Genomic DNA, 24304 nt, shown 5'->3' on the forward strand with positions numbered 1-24304 from the left:
GAGAAGGATAAGCAAACAGCTGAGAACAAAGAACGAAGAGCTTTCCAGGCAAAAGAAATTGCAAGTGTAAATGCAGTCAGGCAAGAAAATACGTGGGTGTATTTAATAAACAGGAAGGAGGCTGGTGTGGATGGTGCAGAGTAAGATGGTGTGGTGGAAGGTGAGCGAGGGGGTAGGTAAATGCCAGACCGTATAAGGCATCGTGGGCTGCATGAGGAGTTTACCGTGTTATTCTTGGTGCCAGGGGAAGCCATTGGAGAGTTTTACATAGGAGAGTGAAATTATTTTTATTTTCGAAAAGGTCACTCTGCTGTGAAAAGTATAGGACAGAATGAGAAGTCAAAGTTTCCAGGCTCCTTGGAAAGCTATTGAGGTAATACAGGTGAGAAATGAAGGCAGTTGAAGCAGGTGCATTTGAGAAAAGACAGGATTTGATGACAGATTGCCTGGTGTGGGTATTAGCAAGAGAGCAATCAAGAACTATTTAGGTTTTTGGTTGGCAGCTAGGTAGATCATGCTGTCATTTTATGAGACGAGGAATGCAGAGTTACTCAGGGTGAGTGAGAGTTCCATATTAGAAATACTAATTTTGAAATGCCTGTTAGGTACCCAAGTGAAGATGTGAAGTTGGCAGTTGCATGGATGTACTAATGCATAGCACACAGGGTCAGAGCAAGAGCTCTTCATTTGACAGTTGTTCCTGTATAAATGGATGTCTGTAGGGAAGAAAAGGCCTTGGACACTCCAGGAAGAGAGATTAGGCAGAAGAGGAGGCCCCAGCCAAGAAAACCAGGACGGAGCAGCCAGTGAGATAGGAGAAAAACCAGGGAAATGTGGGATCCTATAAGCCAAGGGAGGTGGGTGTTTTGGAAAGTATGGAGTGGACCACTGTGACCCATGCAGCTGAGAGACTGAGTAAAATAAAACAAAGAAGTGAAGTGACCTTTGGATGTGGCAACATTCCAGGCTGTAGTAACCTTGATTAAAGCAGCTTCATTGGCATGGGGTGAGGGCAGTGGGCTGGGGAAACAGCATGGGTACTGGAATGGGAGCTTAGCATTACAGGCAGTTAAGTTTGATGGTAATTGTCTTTTTGCAGTGTTTTCCCCCCTCAACAGATATTCCTCTCCACCTCAGGAACTCCCTGACTCCTAATTTTAAGCCCATCCTTCATTGCCCAAACCCCATTCCCTCCTTTAAAAGCTGACTTCTTACCTCTCCTGGAAGACTGGAGCTTGATTACCCCCAAAAGCCATCCTAGACACTTGAGTACAAGAGGCTCATTTAACTCGCCAGTGGTGGGAGAAGTGGGAAGACAGGTTCAGTAATAGCCTGGCTATTGGTCAATGACTTCAGATACAAAGAGGTTAATTTTTTTAAATTACGGTAATAAACTTTACTTTTTAAGAGAAGTTTTAGGATCACAGCAAAACTGATCAGAAAGTAGAGTTCCCATATACCCCCTCTCCACACATACCCCCCTCACTATTGATGTCCTACACCATAGTGTAGGACACTATACTATAATATAATGTAGGTACATTTGTTACAATCCATGAACCTGTACTGACACATCATCAGTCACCTGAAGCCCATAGTTTACATTAGGGTTCACTCTTGGTGTTGCACATTCTATGGCTTTTGACAATTATGTAATGACACGTATCCACCTTATACTATTAATATCATACAGAATACTTTCACTGCCCTAAAAGTCCTCTCTGCTCTGCATCTTCATCCATCCATCCCCACTAACCCCTGACATCTATACTGTCTCCATAGTTTTGCCTTTTTCAGAATGTCATACAGTTGGAATCACACAGTGTGTAGCTTTTCAGATTAGCTTCTTTCACTTAGTAATATGCATTTCAGCTTCCTTCATATCTTTTCATGACTTGATAACTCATTTCTGTTTACCACTGAATGACATTCCATTGTCTGGATGTACCACAGTTTTTTTATCCATTCACCTACTGAAGGACATCTTGGCTGCTTCCAAGTTTGGGCAATTTTGAATAATGATGCCATAAACATCCTTGTTCAGGTTTTGTGTTTAACTCATTTGCATAGATACAAAGGAATTTGATTGCTGGATCATATGGTAAGTGGCTTTCAAAGTGGCTGTACCATTTTGCATTCCCACCAGCAATAAATGAGAGTTCCTCTTGCTCTACATCCTCACCAATATTTGGTGGTGTCAATATTTTGGACTTTTGCCATTCTAATAAGCGTATAGTGGTATCTCGTTGTTTTAATTTGTATTTCCCGATGATATATCATGCATATAAGCATCTTTTCATATGTTTATTTGCCATCTGCATGTTTTCTTCCGTGAGGTGCCTATTTAGACCTTTTGCCCACTTTTTAACTGGGCTGTTTCTTTTCTTACTGTTGAGTTTTAAGAGTTGTTTGTATTGTAGGGGATTGGCATATGGCAATCCAAAATATACCACTTTGGCATAAAGATTATTTTTAGCCTAAGGCAATTAAGAAGAAGCAGACATATGAAAAAATCCCTTGCCTTCCACCTCTCTACCAAGAAAGGCAGGATGATTCCTAATCACCAGAGACAACTGGAGACTCTTACCAGTTCAGAGACACTGAGAGGAACCTGCATAACAAGCATTACTAAAAACAACCTTATCTTCCAATAGTTTCTCCCATATATTTACTTTTTCACTGTTTGCCACCCCTAAAAGCCTTAGCCCTTTTTCTTTGTCTTGTCACTTCTCCACAAATTTATTGTTCTTTATTAAGATGCTAGACAAGCTCCAGGTTCCAACCACCCCTTTGAGTTACTCATCACTGAGGTGTCTCCCCTGTGTAAGCATGACACACATTAATCAAGTGTTCGTTTTTTATTGTTAATCTGGCTTTCATCAGTTTAATTTCTAGGGTCCCAGGCACAGAACCTAGGAGGGTAGAGGAAAAAGAGGTTTTATTCCTCCCCTACAGTTTATTTTAGATAACAGTCCTTTGTCAGATATGTTTTTCACAACTGTTTTCTCCCAGTCTATGGCTTGTCTTCTAATTCTCTTGACAGTGTCTTTCACAGAGCAGAAGTTTTTAATTTAATAAAGTATGGCTTGTCAATTTTTTTCTTTCATGGATTGTGTCCCTAGCGTTGTATCTAAAAAGTCATCGCCATACCCAAGTTCATCTAGGTTTTCTCCTATGTTCTCTCCTAGGAGTTTTAGAGTTTTGCATTTTATGTTTAAGTCTGTAATTTACTTTGAGTTAAATTGTTTGTGAAGGGTGTAAGGTCTCTGTGTAGATTTATTTTTTGCACATGGATATCTTAGCTTAACGTTTTAAAAATGGATGTTTTTTCTTGATTATAAAGAACATGCTCACTGTAGAAATTTCCTAAAAGGCAAATATAAAGAAGACAATTGAAATCATGACTGTTAACACCTTGATGAATTACTGATTAGTCCTTTTCAACATGCATTTCAACATTCTTCACTATGCTTCTTTCATTTTGACATTATAATGTGACCACTTTCCTTAGGTAATTAAAAACTCTTTGTAAGTAGCATTTTAATAGATGTATTTTGCCTAGGTAGATCAGGTATTATCATTTACTTAATTTTCCTATTGTTGGCATTTTTATTTCTAGCTTTTATCATAATGCTGTGATGAACATCTTTGTATGGAAAGCTTTTCTCCCCCTCCCCCTCTATGTTTCAAGTTCTTTCCTTAGGATAGAGACCTATCGGTAGATTTATGGAATCAGAGTGTGAAAAAAATAATATTAGAGCTCTTAATGCATAATGTCAAATTGCTTTCTAGGAATCTTGTACCAGTTTACAATCCCATTAGTGCCTATCTCCACTAAATTCTTACCACTATTAAACTCTGCCTTTAAAAAACCTTTCCTAATTTGATAGGTGAAAAATCATATCCCATTGCTGTAATTGACATTTCATTGATTACTAATGAGGTTGAACAAATGTTACTCAAATATTCATTTGTTAGCCATTTGTGGTAAATTTTATTTATAAATTATATGGTTATGAACTTGTTAATTTAAGCCACTGTTTTACCCAAGTTGCATGATGTTTGTTGGTTTGTTTTTAGGAAAACTGGAACAGCTTACATAAGAAAGATATTGCAACATAACACGCCTAAAGGATTTTTGTCGTCAGTTATTGCAGAAATTATAGACCCTTTTGGAATAGAGGAAGTGAATGAAAGCTCTTGTTTGTCTAGTTCCCTTTCCATTAATCAAGCTGGAAATTTCTCCTATAAGCTTACTCTTCAATTACAAAGTAAGTGTAGTAATATATCTCTCTGATGGCTGGGGAAAATGAGAAATTATCTTTTGGGAAAAGTGTTCATGCTCTTTTATAGAACAATAGATTTCAAAATTTAGTCCAATTGGTAATCTACAGAAGTCTACATATACTTAGATTCCTGGAGGAATTCTTTATTTCTAATATAATGAAACCTAGCTATCACTTCATTGATATTTCATCAATAGTAATACCTATCATTTATTTCTATAATATGATGTTATTTTGTCTTTAACAGTGCTCAGGAACAGTGAGAAAAGTCAAGAAGTCCAGACTTTACCCTACATAATGAAATAATTTTGAATCACTGTCATGTAGCATATTTCTATTTCAAAGGATTATATGATAGATACATAGCAAAAGTTAGTATAGTTTATTATAAGGATTTGGGTTTTACTCTGAGTAAATGGCAAGGCTTTGGAGTGTTTTGAGCAGAAAGTGACATGATTGAACTAGCTGCTCTGTTGACAACAGACTGGGCATGTGACAGAGAGGGCAAGAAGGAAAGCAGAGAAATCACTTAAGAGGCTATTGCAATAATCAGGTGAGAGATCCTATTAAATATAAGATGTCTGTTACTCATCCAAGTGGAGAAATAAGGTAGATATATAGAAAGACAATTCTGGAGTTCAGGAAAGATCTCTGGACTGGAGAAATACATTTGAACAGTCAGAAGGAGAAGAGAGAGAGAAAGGAGCAGAAAAATTATTTGAATAAATAATGGCTGAAAACTTCTATAACCTGGGGAAAGAAACAGACATCCAGATCCAGGAAGCCTATAGAGTTCCAAATAAGATGAACCCAGGGAGACCCACACCAAGACACATTATAATTAAAGTGTCAAAAGTTAAAGACCAGAAGAGAATCTTAAAAGTGGCAAGAGAAAAATAACTCGTTACCTACAGTAGAATGCCCCCATAAGACTATCAGCAGATTTTTCAACCGAAACTTTGCACATCAGAAGGGAATGACATGATATAGTCAAAGTTCTGAAAGAAAATATTGCCAACCAAGTATATCTATCTACCAGCAACTTTGTCATGGAGAATTGAAGGAGAGATAAAGAGTTTTCCAGACAAGCAAAAACCAAATGAGTTCATCATCCTAGACTGGCTTTACATGAAATGTTACAGGAATTTCTTTAAGGTGAAACAAAAGAGAGCTAATCAGTAATAGGAAAATGTGTGAAAGTATAAATTTCACTGGTAAAGGCAAATATATAGTAAAATTTAGAATAATCTTATGTTGTAAATGTGGTAGTTAATCACTTATAAAGCTAGAATGAAAGTTAAAGACAAAGGTAGTAAAAAAACTAACTACAATGATTAGTTAATGGATACACAAGATAAAAATATGTAAATTGTGATATCAAAAACATAAATTGGGGGGGTTAGAAATGTAGAGCCCTAGAATGCATTCAAACTTAAGTTGTTATCAACTTAAAATAGACTATTATAAATATAAGTTGTTTTATGTAAGCCCAGTGGTAACCACAAAGCAAAAACCTATAGTAGATACACAAAACAAACAGGAATCTAAGCCACTACAGATAACCACAGAAAATCATCAAATCACAAAGAAAGAGAGCAAAAGAAGAAAGGAACAGAGAAAGTATAAAACACCTAGGAAACAATTAACAAACTGCCAATAAATACATACCTATCCACCTTAATACATAAGGTGGTATGTATTCGGCCTTAACATATACATTCTTTGGTGCAGGTATGTATTTATCCACCAGTAAATACATACCTTCACCTTCCCTGGTGGTGCAGTGGATAAGACTCTGTGCTCCCAACAGGAGGCCCAGGTTCGATCCCTGGTCAGGGAACTAGATCCCACATGCATGCTGCAACTATGAGTTCACATGCCACAAGAAAGGAGCCCCCATGCCGCATCTAAGGAGCTGGTGAGCCACAACTAAGGAACCCTGGAGCTGCAACTAAGACTCAGTGCAACCAAATAAATAAATATTAAAAAAAAAGACAGGAAATAAAAATTGCTGGGGAGGATGTGTAGAAAAGGGAATCCTTGTGCACTGTTGGTGGGAATGTAAATTGGTGCAGTCACTATGGGAGACAACATAAAGGTTCCTCAAAAAATTAAAAATAGAACTACCATATGATCAATCAATTCCACACCTGAGTATTTATCCACAGAAAATGAGCATGCTAACGTGAAAAGATATATACTCCCTCTTGTTCATTGCAACATTATTTACAGTAGCCAAGATATAGAAGCAACCTGTGTCCATTGATAGATGAATGGATAAAGAAAATTGGGGGCTTCCCTGGTGGCGCAGTGGTTGAGAGTCCACCTGCCGATGCAGGGGACACGGGTTTGTGCCCCGGTCTGGGAAGATCCCACATGCCACGGAGCAGCTAGGCCCGTGAGCCATGGCCGCTGAGCCTGCGCGTCCGGAGCCTGTGCTCTGCAACGGGAGAGGCCACAACAGTGAGAGGCCCGCGTACCACAAAAAAAAAAAAAAAAAGAAAAAAAAAAGAAAATTGGGTGTGTTCATATATATATACATTAAAATATTATTCAACCATAAAAAAGGAGGAAATCTTGCCATTTGCAACAACATGGATGAATTTTGAGGGCATTATTGTGAGATAAGTCAGACAGAGGAAGACAAATACTGTATGACGTCACTTATATGTGAAATCTAAAAACAAGCAAACAACAAATAAATAAACTCAGAATAGATTGGTAGTTGCCAGAGGTGGGGGTTCGGTGAAGGGATCAAAAGGTATAAACTTGTAATTATAAAATAAATAAGTCATAGGAATGTAATGTAAAACATGGTGACTATAGCTAACACTGCATTGTATATTTAAAAGTTGTTAAGAGAGTAGATCTTAAAAATTTTCCTCACGAGAAAAAAAGTTGTAACTGTGTGTGGTGATGGATGTTAGCTAGATTTTTGTGGTTATTATTTTGCAATATATACAAATATTGAATTGTGTTGTACACCTGAAACTAATGTTATATATCAGTTATATCTCAAAAAAGGGGGGGGAATCAAGTGGTCAGCATATATGATAGTTAATGCTATGAGATCAGATGAGATCACTGGGAAAGCTAGTGTAGGTATAGAAACGAAAAAGTCTGAGGTCCAACAGTTAGTGGTCAGAGAACAGGAAGACCAGATGCTCTGCTAGGAGAAGAACTAAGAGAGAGCATGTCTCAGAAACCAAGTGAAGAAGGTACTTCAAGAAGGAGGGAATGATGATGCTGTGCTACATGCTGCCAAGAGGTGAGGTAAGATGAGGAGAGAAAAGTGCCCAATGGATCTGTGTCAAGTCATTGGTAACCTTGATAAAAGCTATTGTTGGGTGGAGTCATGTAGACAAAAGTCTGATTGGGTTAGGTTTATAAACTTCTGAGAGGCGAGGAATTGAAGATAGTGAATAAAGGCAGCCCTTTCAGGGAATTTCACAATGAAGGGGAGGAGAGAAATGATGTGGTAGTTGGAGGGAATGTAGGAAAGGATTTTTGCTGGTTTGTTGAAATGGGAAAAATTAGAGCGTGTGTGCATAATAAAGGGAATTATGAGATTCTCTTCTGACTACTTCTACTTATTTTTTCAGAATGAGGTGAGTATCATTGTTGACATGTTTCAAAAACATTTAAAAATGATGACTTCCCTCTCCTTCAAACAGCCATCTTTTGGCTTCCCTCATATCCTCTCTGATGGATTTTCTCCAGTCTCCTTTGTCTCCTTTTTCTGTCTCCTTTTCTCTGATGGATTTTCTCCAGTCTTCTTTGTCTCCTTTTTCTTCTTTGTCTCCTTTGTGGAGTTTTTTTTTCCTTCCCATTTTTACATGATGGTGTTCCTTATGGTCCTGCTCTCAAGCCTCTTTTCTTCTAAATCTTCATGCTCTTCTTAAGCAATCAATTATTCATTTATTCAACAACTATTTATTGAGCATCTGCTATGTAATAGGCAGATCTTTAGGCCCTAGGGAAAACACTAGCTACATTATCCTTCTCTTATAAAATCACAATAAAGACTCTGGGTTATTAAGGCTCTTACCAGTTCTATGGTAAAGAAATCAGATTTCTTATAATTACTTAGCGCTATGTGTTTTTTTTCCTGCTGAGAATTTTATAGAACTAGTTTCACAGTAAAAACTGTGCTTGGCATATTTGCAATACACTTTCTACAAAATAATTTGAATTATAACCTGAAATCTGGCAAATGTGTCCTCTAGCTAAGACCATAATTTAAAAACTCAACTAGTGTATTCCTCAGTTATGTCCACCAGTATTACTTGGAGAACATTGGCTGTTTTATTTTATACCAAATCATTCCTGTTTTAGCTTCAGGTGTTACTTCCTCATTTCAAGATTCGGATATAGAAAAGACTGTGGTGATTCCCGGTTACAGCAGCTTCCTGATCACAAGGATTTTAGATAATGAGAATGCTTTAGCTATCGCTACCATGCCTGAAACAGTACCCCACAATATGACCTTTCTACAAGGCTCTTGGTTCTTATACAACTTTGGGCAAAGGGATGGACGAACATGGAACATACGTTCAAAACCGTGTAATTACTGGTTTCAACAACATGATGATTCACTATCCCTCAATGTCCTGAAATACATTGATCTGGGGAAATCTCATACTTTAAAGATTAAAGTCATACCTAATACAAAAGGTAAGTTTATTTTTATTGGAAAATATCAAAAGGAAATGTTATTACTTTTCTTGAATGTAAAATATACTCTTTGATATTTCTTTTATCTTTGGTTTCTGTAGTAGGTGGCATTCTACCAATAACAGTATTAGCTCTAATTATTGAGCACTTATGCAAAGCTCTGTATTAAATGATTTTTTTATTCATTTTAAAATTTAATGTTTGTAACAACCCTAAAAGTCTAGATTTTAATCCTTATTTTATAAATGAGCTTAAATTACCAGCCCAAATATACACAGGATTTTAGTTTAGATTTTTGCTGCCCTCTGAAAAGAAAACATTACAATTACCTTTGTGTTGTTATAATCATTTCAAGTATTTATTTTAAGCCAAAAAAAAGACTTTTAAATAGAATTCTATACTTTGCTCCATTTTTCAAGATATTTATTTATTACAAAACTAATATAAAACTTACTAAAAATGATGGGGAAATGGCACGCTGGAAAGAAATAAAACAAAAAATTTTAGTAAATTACTGAGCTAGAAATTGAGGGAAAAATATGGAAGGAAGGGGAGGGAAAAAAGAAAATCCTGTCACCAGAAATGAAAAGGGAACCAAAGTCGAAAAAATTAGCTAATATGTGGCTCCTGGAAGGTTTTGAGGCTCAGACATAGGCCATATAGGCAGTGGGATGAATTTTAATGCCCAAGCCTTAGTAGAAGATGTAGACCTTTAGACATTTCTACCTTGTGGTAGGAAGTTGGAAATGAGAACATTAAGTAAAGCTGGAACCATCAAATTGTGAAGGGTGAAGCGAGGATAAGGAAAATGCTACCCAACAACTCAAAGAAAGAGGTAGGGAGATTGTCATCTCCACGGAACTCAAAGAATTTCTTGTAAAAAACCCAAACTCCAAGACTGTGTAACACCTAGATACTACCCACCAAATACAAGAATCCCAAACTGAGACATCATTAAAATGCCTGGGTCCCAGCATAAGGAAGCACAAAACCCTCTGTAGGAATACTTTCATAAACAAGGTAACATGGAATTCCACAGAAAAATCAATCTTCATGAACATAAATTGAGGGAAAGAATTTTAAAACCATGTAAGGAAATGACCCAACATAAGAGAAGCTCAACAAGCATAGGAAACAAAGTTTTAATCTTGAGTTGATGGAAAAATCAGAAAGGCACTATAAAAACAATTGTAAAGTATAAAATATGTAAAACTCTTAAAGAGATAAAAGAAAGCATATGAACCATAATGAAAGGACAAAACACTATTTAAAAAAAAACAAGCTTATTTGAAAAACATAACCAAGTGCAATTTATAAAAATAAAAATTATAAGCTTTGAAAAAAATTGGAGACAAGTATTTCTATTTCCGTCAGTATTGTGAACTAAATATTCTGAAAAAAAACTTCTTTCTGAAACCCTTAGAATCCTTTCTCTTTGATTATATGACTAATTGTCCGTATTTCCTTCAAGTAATTTTAGGGTTTTAATTTTATGGCTTTAACTTTCCACCTAATTATTTAATTTATCTACACTTTGTTTTGGTGTATTACAGGTGGTTAGGTAGTTGTTCCAACATCACTTATTGAATAATGTATTTTTTCTTCACTGATTTTTAAAAACAATGCAATTTACCTATTATTTTGACCATTTCTGGGTTTTAAAAATTCTGTTCCTTTGTTATTTCTCTGTATTCCAGTACAAATCCCAAATGTTCTAACTATTGTAGCTTTAATTGTATTTAACAACTAATTTGTTATATTTTAAACTTGTTCAGTTTGAAGAAACAAATAATAATCAGCAAATCAACTCAGTTGCCTCTTTGAAGAAAAACCTAGTCCATGCTATTCAAGATGTGGTTCCTGGACCAGCTTCATTGGCATCACTTGGGTGCTTGTTAGAAATGCACAGTCTTTGGTGGTTGCAAACAAATTTTAGGTTTTCTTTTGTATTTCTGCGAAAAATGCCAATGGAATTTTGATAGGAATTACAATCAATCTGTAGATTGCTTTAGGGGTATGGACATTTTAACAATATTAATTCTTCCAATTCATGAACATGAGATGTCTTTCAGCTTATTTGTGTCATCTTCAGTTTCTTTCACTGGTGTCATAGTTTTCAGTGTACATGTCTTTCACCTCCTTTGTTAAATTTATTCCTAATATTTTGCTCTTTTTTTTTTTTTTTTTTTTTGCGGCACGCAGGCCTCTCACTGCCACGGCCCCTCCCTCCACGGAGCACAGGCTCCGGACGCGCAGGCCCAGAGGCCACGGCACACGGGCTCAGCCGCTCCGCGGCATGCGGGATCCTCCTGGACCGGGGCACGAACATGCGTCCCCCGCATCAGCAGGCGAACTCCCAACCACTGCGCCACGAGGGAAGCCCTATTTTGCTCTTTTTGATGGTGCTATAAATGGGGTCATTTTCTTAATTTCTCTTTCAGCTAGTTCATTGCTAGTGTACAGAAACACAACTGATTTTTGTGCATTGATTTTTTATCCTGCAACTTTGCTGAACCTTTTTATTCTAACAGTGTTTTGATAGAGCCTTTAGGGTTTTCTAAATATAATATTCTGTCATCTGCAAACAGACACAATTTTACTTCTTCCCTTCTGATTTGGATGACTTTTTTCTTTCTTAATTGCTCTGGGTAAGTCTTCCAGTACTGTGTTGAATAGAAGTGGTGAGGGGGAACATCCTTGTCTTGTTCTTCATCTTAGAGGAAAAGCTTTAAGCTTGAGTATGATAAGTATGAGTATGATGTTAGCTATGGACTTGTCACATATGGCCTATATTGTGTTGACGTACGTTCCTTCTAAACCTAATTTGTTGAGAGTTTTATTCATGAATGGATGTTGAATTTTGTCAAATGCTTTTTCTATATCTGTTGAGATAATAATTTTTATCTTTCATTCTGTTAATGTGGTGTATTCGCATTAAAGACCCTGAGTAGCCAAAACAATGTTGACAAAGAACAAAGCTGGAGGAACCACACTTCTTAATTTCAAACTCTATTACAAAGCTATATTAACCAAAACATTACGGTAATGGCATAAAAACAGATGCATAAACCAATGGAACAGAATAGAGATCCCAGAAATAAACTCATGCATACACAGTCAACTAAGTTTTGACAAGGGAGCCAATGGAGAAAGAATAGTTTCTTCAATAAATGGTGCTGGGAAAACTGGACAGCCATGTGCAAAAGAATAAAACTGGACCCCTATCTTACACCACTCACAAAAATTAATTCAAAATGGATTAAAGACTTAAATGTAAGACTTGAAACCATTAAAATCCTAGAAAAAAAAAAATGAAGGAAAAGCCCCCTTGACATTGGTCTTGGCAATGACTTTTTTTTGGATGTGACACCACAAGCAAAGGAAATAAAAGCAAAAGTAAACAAATGGGACTATATCAAACTAAAAAACTTTTGCACAGCAAAGGAAACAAAAAACAAAATGCAAAGGCAATCTTCAGTAAGTGTGCTGGGAAAACTGGACAGCTACATATCAGAGAATGAAATTAGAACACTCCCTAACACCATGCATAAAAATAAACTCAAAATGGATTAAAGACCAAATGTAAGGCCAGACACTATCAAACTCTTAGAGGAAAACATAGGCAGAACACTCTATGACATAAATCACAGCAAGATACTTTATGACCCACCTCCTGGAGAAATGGAAATAAAAACAAAAATAAACAAATGGGACCTAATGAAACTTAAAAGCTTTTGCACAGCAAAGGAAACCATAAACGAGAAGAAAAGACAGCCCTCAGAATGGGAGAAAATATTTGCAAATGAAGCAACTGACAAAGGATTAATCTCCAAAATTTACAAGCAGCTCATGCAGCTCAATATCCAGAAAACAAACAACCCAATCCAAAAATGGGCAGAAGACCTAAACAGACATTTCTCCAAAGAAGATATACAGATTGTCAACAAACACGTGAAAGGATGCTCAACATCATTAATCATTAGAGAAATGCAAATCAAAACTACAATGAGATATCATCTCACACCAGTCAGAATGGCCATCATCAAAAAATCTAGAAACAATAAATGCTGGAGAGGGTGTGGAGAAAAGGGAACCCTCATACACTGTTGGTGGGAATGTAAATTGATACAGCCACTATGGAGAACATTATGGAGGTTCCTTTAAAAACTAAAAATAGAACTACCATATGACCCAGCAATCCCACTACTGGGCATATACCCTGAGAAAACCATATTCAAAGAGAGTCATGTCCCACAATGTTCATTGCAGCTCTATTTACAATAGCCAGGACATGGAAGCAACCTAAGTGTCCATTGACAGATGAATGGATAAAGAAGATGTGGCACATATATACAATGGAATATTACTCAGCCATAAAAAGAAACGAAATTGAGTTGTTTGTAGTGAGGTGGTTGGACCTAGAGTTTGTCATACAGCATGAAGTAAGTCAGGAAGAGAAAAACAAATACCGTAGACTAACACATATATCTAAAAAAAAAAATCTAAAAGTCTAAAAAATCTAAATTTTTAGATCTAAAAATCTAAAAAAAAAAAAAAAAAAAAAAGGTCATGAAGAACCTAGGGGCAAGACGGGAATAAAGATGCAGACCTACTAGAGAATGGACTTGAGGACACAGGGAGGGGGAAGGGTAAGCTGGGACAAAGTGAGAGAGTGGTAGTATATATATGGACATATAAACACTACCAAATGTAAAATAGATAGCTAGTGGGAAGCAGTCGCATAGCACAGGGAGATCAGCTCAGTGCTTTGTGACCAGCTAGAAGGATAGGGAAGGTGGGAGGGAGGGAGATGCAAGAGGGAAGAGATATGGGATATATGTATATGTATAACTGATTCACTTTGTTATAAAGCAGAAACTAACACACCATTGTAAAGCAATTATACTCCAATAAAAACGTTAAAAAATAAAAAGGAAAGGCAGCATGTAGAGTGGGAGAAAATATTTGCAAACCATATATCTGATAAGGGGTTAATATCTATAATATAAAAGGAACTCATACAGCTCAATAGCAAACAAACAAATAATCCAATTAAAAATGTGTAAATGACCTGAATAGACATTTTTCCAAAGATATGCAAGTGGCCAACAGGTATATGGAAAGGTATTCAATATCACTAATCATCAGGGAAATGCAAATCAAAACTATAATGAGATATCACCTCACACTTGTTAGAATGGCTGTTACAAAAAGACAAGAGATAGTTAAGTACTGTTGAGGATGTGGAGTAAAGGGAACCCTTGTGCACTCTTGGTAGGAATATAAATTTGTTCAGTCACTGTGAAAAATAGTGTGGAAGTTTCTCAGAAAAGTTAAAAATAGAGCTACCATATGATCTAGCAATCCCACTTCTGGGTATATATCAAAATCAGTATCTTGAAGAGGTATCTGTACTCCCACTTTCATTGCAGCATTACTCACAATAGCCCAGGTATGGAAACAACATAAGGGTCCATCAACAGATGAATGGATAAAGAAATGTGGTATATATGCACAAAGAAATACTATACAGCCATAAAAAAGAAGGATGAACAACATGGATGAACCTGGAAGACATTATGCTGAGTGAAATAAGCCAGAGAAAGACAAGTAGTGTGTGATCTCACTCATATGTGGAATCTTAAAAAAAAAAAAATGTCTAACTCATAGAAATAGAGTGCCAGTTGACAGGGGCTGGAGGATGGAGAAAATGGGCAGATGTTGGTCAAAGAGTACAAACTTCCAGTTATAAAATAAATGTCTTGGGGATATAATACATAGCACGATAACTATAGTTAATAATACTGTACTGTATAGTTGAAATTTGCTAAGAGAGTAGATCTTAAGTGTTCCCACCACACACACACACACACACACACACACACACAAAATGTGAGGTGGTGGCTGTATTAATTAACTTAATTATGGTAATCATTTCACAATGTATAAGTACAACAAATCTCCACATTATACACTTTAAAAATATACAATTTTATTTGTCGGTATACCTCAATAAAGGTATGAAGGGGACAGGATGTGGAATCTCAGCCCCATCCTCAGAACTGTTAAATCAGAATTGGCATTCTAACAAAATCCCCAGTTATAGTTTAGGAAGCACTGGCCAGATCACTTTGGTTTAAGGGAAACAGCTAGAGCTGAGACTTCGGGCAACTTATTTACTACTCAGCTCTGATTTACTAATTAGTAAAGATGGCAATTAGATTACATGGTCTTCCAAATCTCTCTTTCCATTTAATTTCTCAGTATGGAGAGGTTGCAAACAGAGGCCCTGAAGGCAGGAAATGGCCTAATGATGTATTGTGTTAAATGCCTAGGGTTTTTCTCTTGGCAGCAACTGATTGACAGCCCTTTAAATTGAGCGTGTATTCTCAGTTTCTCTACTGAGTTAGCCAACTCAGTGTGACCAAGACTATCCAAGTGACTGCCTTCGAGAATCTGGCTGAGGAATGAGGGGTGGAGGGGAGCAATATTTCTGTGAAAAAAATTAGGAGAAAATATTTGCAAAGTTAAATTTTTCTAAGAACTATTAAAGTTAACTCTGTATAAATAGATTCTGTAGATGTTCTAGAATTCTGATCAGCCAGTCATTATGAAATTGCTTAAAATTTTCATGTTCACTCTTGGCTTTGTTTCCAAAGATGTTCAAACACTTGAAATCCCACTACTGAAAGTAGTCGTTGGAAACCCAAATTTGTTGGAAGTTAAAGTTGAAGGCCATTTTGATGACACTGATAGTTATCTAATGGAAATTTCTGCAGCCAGCAAAACTTTACGTCAAGTAAGTTTTTCTTTAATTATTAAAAAATATCTATGGATTATAGAAAATTTAGAATATAAGATAAGAAAAAGAAGGAAAATTTATGCATAATCCTACCTATCAAGGATGACTAAACACTTTTAACATTTTGGGAATTACGAAAAGGCTGTATGTCATAGAGATTAAAAAAGTGAGCTCTGGAAAAGACTACCTGAGTCAGTTTTCACTGCTGGTACTGTTTTTGTGAGCTTAGGAAAGTTACTTTACTCTAAGTTTCCTCATCTATAAAATGGAAGTGATACTAATAATACCTACCTCTTAAGAGTGTTTTGAGAATTAAATGTGATAATTCAGGTAGGCCATCTAAAACAATGTCTGGCACATAGAAAATGCTCAATCACTATGAACTTACAGTATTTTCCTTTTTTCCCCCTAAAACTGGGAGAGCATTGTATATACAGTTTTAAAAATTTGCTCCTTCCACTTAATTATATAGTTTAATCCCTTTGTGTCAATAAATATTTTTCAGCAAATTCTACAATCTGTTTATCACGAAAAATTTCAGATATAGACAAAAGAAGAATTTCCATATACCTATTTCTGAAATTAAACAATAGTCAAGGTTTTGATACTTCTGTTTTATCATCTCTAATTTTTTTGGTTTATATTCTGACATAGTTTTAAATGAATAGCAGACATCATGTCATTTCACTCCTATATGCTTCCATACATATCTCCAAAAAATATGTGTATTATCTCTCACATAACAAGAATGCCATTATCATCCCTGAAATTTTTTAAACAAATTTTTTTTTGGTACCCTATAAAACCCAGTCCATAATCAAATTCCCGCAATTTTCTCAAAAAAAAAAAAATGTTTAGGGTTGGTTTGTTTGAATTGGCATCCAAACAAAAGTCACACAGTATGTGGTTATTTATTAATCTCTTAAGTTTCTTTTAGTTTAAGGTAGGTATGACTCCATTTTCTTCCCCTGCCATTGAATTGTAGCAATTGAGTCAGTTATGTTGTAGAATCTCCAGTATTCTAGATTTTTCTGTTTACTTCCTTATTTCTTATTGAACTAGTGCCACCCACCCCAAATTTCCTTTAATAATAGAACCCTGCTTAGATTCTGGTTCAATGTGTTTTCGCAAAAATTCATTAAAAATAGATTATTTTTAATGGCTTACAGAGTATAGAGATGGAGGCAAAACTACTAGAGCCTACTATATCAGTAAAATTATTAGTATTTCTACATTTTTTAATTTCAAGAAGTACTTAAAAATTTCAAACAGAATTTATCAAATTTTGTTGAATATTTAATATCATGCAAGGTTCAAATATGGTTTTTGTACATAAATTTCTACTAAAAACATATCTTTGTGAAATACAGTGGTTGCTAAGTGAGTATCTTCTTTTCAAAATGTATACCAATGGAAGTTATTTTACTCATATTATCCAAGCAAATGTCAATGCTCATCAATGAATGAGGGAAGCCTTGCCATTCTAAGTTGGATTTACATCCAACTGCATCCAATAATAGTGTTTATTTAATAATAAACACTTGATCCTTGCTCATTTCCAAATGTCACCCACAGGCAATTAGATTGGAATGTATTTCTTCCTGGAAAAGAATATGTCTTCTGTTAAGATTTATCCTCAAACAGATCGTTATGATCAAACTTATGATTCTATTTCTGTTTTCTATTATCATTCTTTTTCTATTTCTTTTCATTTTCATTTTCTGTATTCTTTACTTGGGTACTGTGCTAGTTTGCCAGGGCTTCCATAACAAAATACTATGGACTGAGTGGCTTAAACAACAGAAATTTATTTTCTCACAGTTCCAGAGGCTAGAAGCCAAGATCAAGGCATTGGCAGGGTTGGTTTCTTCTAAGGCCTCCCTCCTTGGTCTGCAGATGGCTGTCTTCTCCCTGTGTCTTCACATGGTCTTCCCTCTGTGTGTGTCTGTTTTCAAATTTCCTGTTGTTATATGACACTCATCATATTGGATTAGAGCCTACCCTAATGATCTCATCTTAACTTAATTGCCTCTTTAAAGGCCTTATCTCCAAATACAATCACATTCTGAGATACTGGAGGTTAGGACTTCAACATATGGAGTAGACACAGTTCAGCCGATAACAGTTACTTTAAATAACCTTCATTTATTTGGATATTTCCAGGGTTCAACTTCACTGGCGTTTATTGTGTGGGGAGCATCGACTGAGTGTCTTGTTACAACATTCGTGCCAATGTTGAAAAGCAGCTGTAGTTATCTCAAGTCTATGCATCACATTCCTAGTGAAATTATCCCATTGGAAGACTGGATGAGTGGAGTTCACATGGACAGTCAGGGTTTTAATATGATCAAAGTTTTGCCAGTAAGAAACCTAAGCAGATTGTTTGAAGGGTACCAGTGATAGATTACTTTTGTATGATCGGCTGGCCATTCAGTCTTAGCATTTCTTTCCTGAAATGCTCAAAACACTCCAGTTATTTTTCAATCCTCATGTCATTTTGAGGATACGATGACTAAAATGTGAAAACTTTCTGAAATAATGATTTTTCTTGGTAACTTAGTCTTATCATTATTAATATCACATTTTATGCTATATTATGGTGGCATAATCTTGGGCTTTAACAATATATACAGTTATTTGCCCTTAAGTTGACTCATTCTCATCCTGAGCTGATATATCTTACAGGTCCCATTTCAATATAATAACAATTTTAATTTTTGCCTTGTCAGACTCTGTGACTCTTTTTAAAATATCTTTGTTAACTTATTACTTATCATTTTCTTTGTGACAAAAAAAATAACCAAACTTGAAGAATTATTTACTAAATATGTCACTAAGCCTCTTTATAAGGTGTTTAAACTTTATTGCATTGACTTTATGACAGCTACTTTAGGTTCTAAAACATTTTTCACTTATTTACAAGGTCCAAGTTGTATTACCATGGGTTGAGGGAGTGCTGGGGAAAGAGAAATTTACTTAAATACCAGGAGCTGAAAGTGAAATATTTGTTTTGAAAGCTTTTCTGGAAAATCAAGATTTTTAAGTGAAAGACTTAGTAAATAATAATGAATTTTACACTAACTTTGTTTAATCATTTTCAGATAAACTACAGGCCTCCCTCTAATATGGGAATAGCTATTCCACTTACAGATAATTTTTATCATGCGGATCCTAGCAAACCCATACCAAGAAACCTATTTCACAAGTCAAAGGTAAATATTTTTTCTGCAAATATACTAGTATTCATTTGAATTCAAGAAATCATTCAGTAAAATTACACATGGACAGACCTAGCTGTGGAGATTAAATGAGAAGGTGCATTAAGCATAATCTGCCCTGATAACATCACTACTACTTCTCCCCCTCCCTCTCCCCCTCCCCTTCCCTCTCCTCCTCCCTCATTACTACTACTACTACTACTACTACTACTACTACTACTACTACTACTACTACTACTGCTATCCCTGTTCCTCCTCCTACTGCTGTAGCCTTTTCTTCTCTTACTGCTACTCCTGGATACAGTTTTGGAACCAAGAAGTCTAAATGGACTCTTTCCCCTTGACCTCTCCCTAGCTCCCATTTGAATTTCAAAGAGCATAGATAGAGTGAGAACATTGTTTTTTAAATGAAAGGGGCCTCAGACCCATCTCACAGCTCTGTGAAAGGAATGATGTCCAAAAAGAGAGAAGAGTGTTTGCTCCAACATAGACTCATTTGAACTCCTGCCGAGGATCCGCCTAGAAAATAACCAAACCCCAGCAGCACTCTGCCTCTCTGGAGTCAGGGAGAGCAAGGTAGAACAGAGAGAAACCACTAGGCTCAAAAGAAGAATACTTCAGGACTTCCTTGGTGGTCCAGTGGGTAAGACTCCGAGCTCCCAATGCAGGGGGCCTGGGTTTTATCCCTGATCAGGGGAACTAGGTCCTGCGTGCAGGTCACAACTAAGAAGCCCGCAGGCATATGTAACTAAAGATCCCGCGTGCTGCAGTAAAGACCTGGTCCAGCCAAAATAAATAAATACTTCTTTTAAAAAGGAAAAGTACATCATGGGGTGGCTTCCCAAGGAAACATCACAGATACCTGTAATATCTCTCTTGAGAAAAACACACCTAACTGCATATACATATGGACAAGCAGACATTCATATCCATTCAGGAACATACACACACACGCAAAGACAGAAAATCGTTGTTTCTTTTGTTCAAAATTCTTCATCATCTTCCCATCTCTTTCAGAGTAAAAGCCAAATTCTTACAATGGTTTATAAGGTCCTCTGTGGTTCAGCCTTAGCTTCACATCTGACCTGATTTCCCTCAGGTCACTCTGTTCTGCACACATTGGCCTCCTTGCTGTTCTTCAAGTATACCAGACATATTTCCACCTCAGGGTCTTTAAGTTTCAAAACTTTCCTCTGTCTGGAATGTACTTCTGCCAGATATCACATAGCGCATTCCATCACCATCTTCAGATTTTTGCTTAAATGTCACCATCATTGTGAGACCTTCCTTGGCCACTCTATTTAGGATTGTAACCTCCACCTCCACTGATGCCCACTCCTGTCCCCCTTCCCTGCCTTATTTTTCTTCACTGCACTTTTACAATTTTACATATTTTACCCATTTATTTATTGTATTTCATTAAAAGGTAAGCTACATAAAGCAGGGTTATTGTTGGGTTTTTTTAAAAATCTATTCTATTCTCTACAATATCTTTAGTACCCAGAAAAGTGCCTGACATAGGGAGTGCTTAAAAATTGTTCAACAAATGAATAATACACATTTATACACATATGATTACACACACACACACACACACACACACACACACTCACACACACACAAGGTTGACTTCTTGTTGAATCTTGGATTTCAAGGTAAGCAGCTCTGCTCCAGGCAATGAGCAACTCAAATATTGAATTCTTCAATTGCAGTTTCTTCCAAAGATAAAGTCTGATACATCACTAGATGCAAGCCTCATCTATTGAAATATGAGTTTAATATATTTACATGGAAATCCTTCGTTTGGATTTTTTTTTCTTCTGGATTTTCTTGGGAGTTGAATAGGAAATGTATCTAATTTACACATAAGTAAATAACAGGTTTGGGGGGGGCACCTTTTATACATTCAACAAATGTGAATTTCAGCATTTCCAGAGTTATCAGAAACTGTACAAACAGATATTCTCTGGGGAGACAACAGTGAACAAGATAAACATGACATCTTCGTGGATCTTTAATGGGGGAGAATAAGCTTTAAAAGTTATACAAATTAAATAGCATCATCTAGTGGAGCAGACTACTCAAAATTTATGTAATTCTGCCTCTGATCACCTCAAAATATAACAGCTGGGAAAAAAGTACATCTGAACCAACACTGTGACTTCTTGTTATGCTGACATCATCCCCTTACTAGACAATCATGTGTGATGTCATTCCACATACAGAGTTGGCAGTTAGACTCTCCAAGGATAAGCAGACAACTGTAAAACAACAAATATTTGAAGAAAACTTCCACAATAAAAAAGAAGCATAAATCTAAACAACTAAAAAACTCATGCCTTGGAAAACAGTATCATAAATACAAGCAAACTTTAGAATAAGCAAAATAATTATTTCAGAACAGTTTAGGTCATATTGCAACCATGAAAAAAAAATTGGAGACAGACATCACACACAAAAAAAGAAGTCAGAAATTTAAAATGTAATCATGAAACAGTTCAAAAGATTGGAAGAGCTGAATAAACCTAACTAAGCAGCAAATTAGTTCTGAAATTAGATAGTGGTGATGACTGAATAACATTGTGAGTATACTAAGACCCACTGCATTGTACACTTAAAAATGGTAAATGTTATCTCAATAAAAAGAAGAAAAAAGAAGCAATGAGGACGAGAATGGTAATCTTAAAAGAAGTAGAAGGAAGAATAACGTTTTTAGAAATAGAGTTGATTATCAAAATCAAAAGCCAGTTCTTTGAAAAAATGAATAAACCAATAAAAAAACAAATAAAAACCAATAAACCAAGCAAGAGTGATCAAATGAAAAAATGAATGACAAGTGGATAGTTATAGCGGAGATTTTAAACAGCCTTAGTAACTGCTATGAGGAGAGATACGTACAAAATGGTAGGTTTGGAGAGTATCCATAGTCAGCAGCCCATCATATCAAGTCTGTTCTTTTAGTTCTCAGTTTCCATGCCAGCGATGGAGGTGGGCATCTTAATTACTGCATTCAGAAATACACAGGCTTTCTGGGTCCCATGCATGTTGACTATCAACTGCCCTGAGGAAAACTGGCAAGCAGCTGAGTGATACTTGGGTTCATTCCAAGCAAATAGACAAAATTCAGAAATACTGTGCTTTTACCTTATTATTAATGGATTTTCTCCCTTTTTAACTTCTCAGGGATTTTATTCATTCAGGTAACAAATATTTATTGCACATTTACTCAGTTTGCATAAATCCTGCCACCAAAAAAAGCACATCAACCTATTTTAATTCTATTTGCAGAAATCTGGTAAATTCAAACAGTGTGCAAATGTGTCTACTCGGGAGGAATGTAATTGCACAAATGATCAGAAGTTTTCACATGCTGTTGCTTTCTCAGATTGCAGAGAAAAGGTAAGATAATCTTTAATTTCCTGAAGACAGTATTTTCATATTAATAAGACTTTGAAATGCACATTTTGGTTAAACATGAAAACTAAGACATAGAAATACTGTTTTATTATGACATAGAATTAAATATGACATAGAGCTAAAAATATTTGAATTTAAATGTCCCCAGACACAGCAATTAACCTCATCTGTAGAACAGAATAATATCTGCATTGCCTTGTTCATTTCACAGGTTCTTATAAAATAACACACACACACACATGCTTCTATCTATGTGAAAACAATGTATAACCTGTCAAACGTTACACTAGGTTATGGTGAATATTGATTCATTTTAAAAAGTATTGACTATCAAACATGTATCAGGTTCTGAGAATATAGAACTGAAAGCTCAAGGTACTAGTGACAAAATAGAAGACAGTATAATATGTTGGTTAGGAGAATGGGTTCTGTGTCAAATACTTCCTTCTGTTAGGCTCCAAACATTCAAACATGTATCAAGTTGATGTTGGTGTCTGCATTAGCTGACTTACCTGTGCACTTGGTATAACTTTCGAGTAGATCTATTTCAAAGGCCTTGTTGGACTGTATACAGCATTATTTTAAATGATTTTGTACAAGGATAAAATCGCTTACTATAATACTGGGCATAGAGTCAGCAGTCAATAAACTATGAGGGTTGCTATTGTATACCTCCACAACTCCACCCTTGTTGAATTCCAGTATTTCTTGAGAATTTACTGTCTACCATGTACTGCTCTAAGGCTTCTCCATTACTTGTCTCATTTCATTTGAGGCACAGAGAAGCCTGGTAATTTGCTAAAGACCACATCATTAATATGTGATGGAGCTAGATTTGAACTCCAGAGCCTGAGTTTAATGAGTTTGGTTGAAAGATCATGACTGGGAGGGCAGCCAGCAGAAGCAAGAAGAACTACAATACTGCAGCCTGTGGAACAAAAACCACATTCACAGAAAGACAGACAAGTTGAAAAGACAGAGAGCTATGTACCACATGAAGGAACGAAATAAACCCCCAGAAAAACAACTGAATGAAGTGGAGATAGGCAACCTTCCAGAAAAAGAATTCAGAATAATGATAGTGAAGATGATCCAGGACCTCAGAAAAAGAATGGAGGCAAAGATCAAGAAGATGCAAGAAATGTTTCACAAAGACCTAGAAGAATTACAGAACAAACAAACAGAGATGAACATACAATAACTGAAATGAAAAATACACTAGAAGGAATCAATAGCAAAATAACTGAGGCAGAAGAATGGATAAGTGACCTGGAAGACAGAATGGTGGAATTCACTGCTGTGGAACAGAATAAAGAAAAAAGAATGTAAAAGAAATGACGACAGCCTAAGAGACCTCTAGGACAACATTAAACACAACAATATTTGCATTACAGGGGTCCCAGAAGGTGAAGAGAGAGAGAAAGGACCCGAGAAAATATTTGAAGAGGTTATAGTAGAAAAATTCCCTAACATGGGAAAGGAAATAGCCACCCAAGTCCAGGAAGCACAGTGAGTCCCATACAGGATAAACCCAAGGAGAAACATGCTGAGACATATAGTAATCAAATTGGCAAAAATTAAAGGCAAAGAAAAATTATTGAAAGCAGCAAGGGAAACACGACAAATAACATACAAGGGAACGTCCATAAGGTTAACAGCTGATTTCTCAGCAGAAACTCTACAAGCCAGAAGGGAGTGGCATGATATACTTAAAGTGATGAAAGGGAAGAACCTACAACCAAGATTACTCTACTTGGCAAGGATTTCATTCAGATTCAATGGAGAAATCAAAAGCTTTACAGACAAGCAAAAGATAAGAGAATTCAGCACCACGAAACCAGCTCTACAACAAATGCTAAAGGAACTTCTCTAAGTGGGTAACACAAGAGAAGAAAAGGACCTACAAA

The 24304-nt window shown here is 36.1% G+C and overlaps 1 protein-coding gene across 1 annotated transcript in view; it reads left to right on the plus strand.

The window, feature by feature from the left end:
- The window catches only part of CATSPERB (cation channel sperm associated auxiliary subunit beta), a gene marked incomplete at its 3' end in the record, with an annotated part of 166814 nt that overhangs the window by 130098 nt on the left and 12412 nt on the right, over nt 1-24304 (plus strand). Inside the window, exons 18-23 of the mRNA XM_079912794.1 lie at nt 4081-4271; nt 8628-8960; nt 15620-15759; nt 17926-18123; nt 18864-18974; nt 22269-22379. Coding sequence (XP_079768920.1) covers nt 4081-4271; nt 8628-8960; nt 15620-15759; nt 17926-18123; nt 18864-18974; nt 22269-22379 — 1084 coding nt within the window. The remainder of the gene's footprint in view (nt 1-4080; nt 4272-8627; nt 8961-15619; nt 15760-17925; nt 18124-18863; nt 18975-22268; nt 22380-24304) is intronic.

The sequence above is a fragment of the Stenella coeruleoalba genome, assembly GCF_951394435.1.
Source record: "Stenella coeruleoalba genome assembly, chromosome: 2".
Taxonomy (NCBI): Eukaryota; Metazoa; Chordata; class Mammalia; order Artiodactyla; family Delphinidae; genus Stenella; species Stenella coeruleoalba.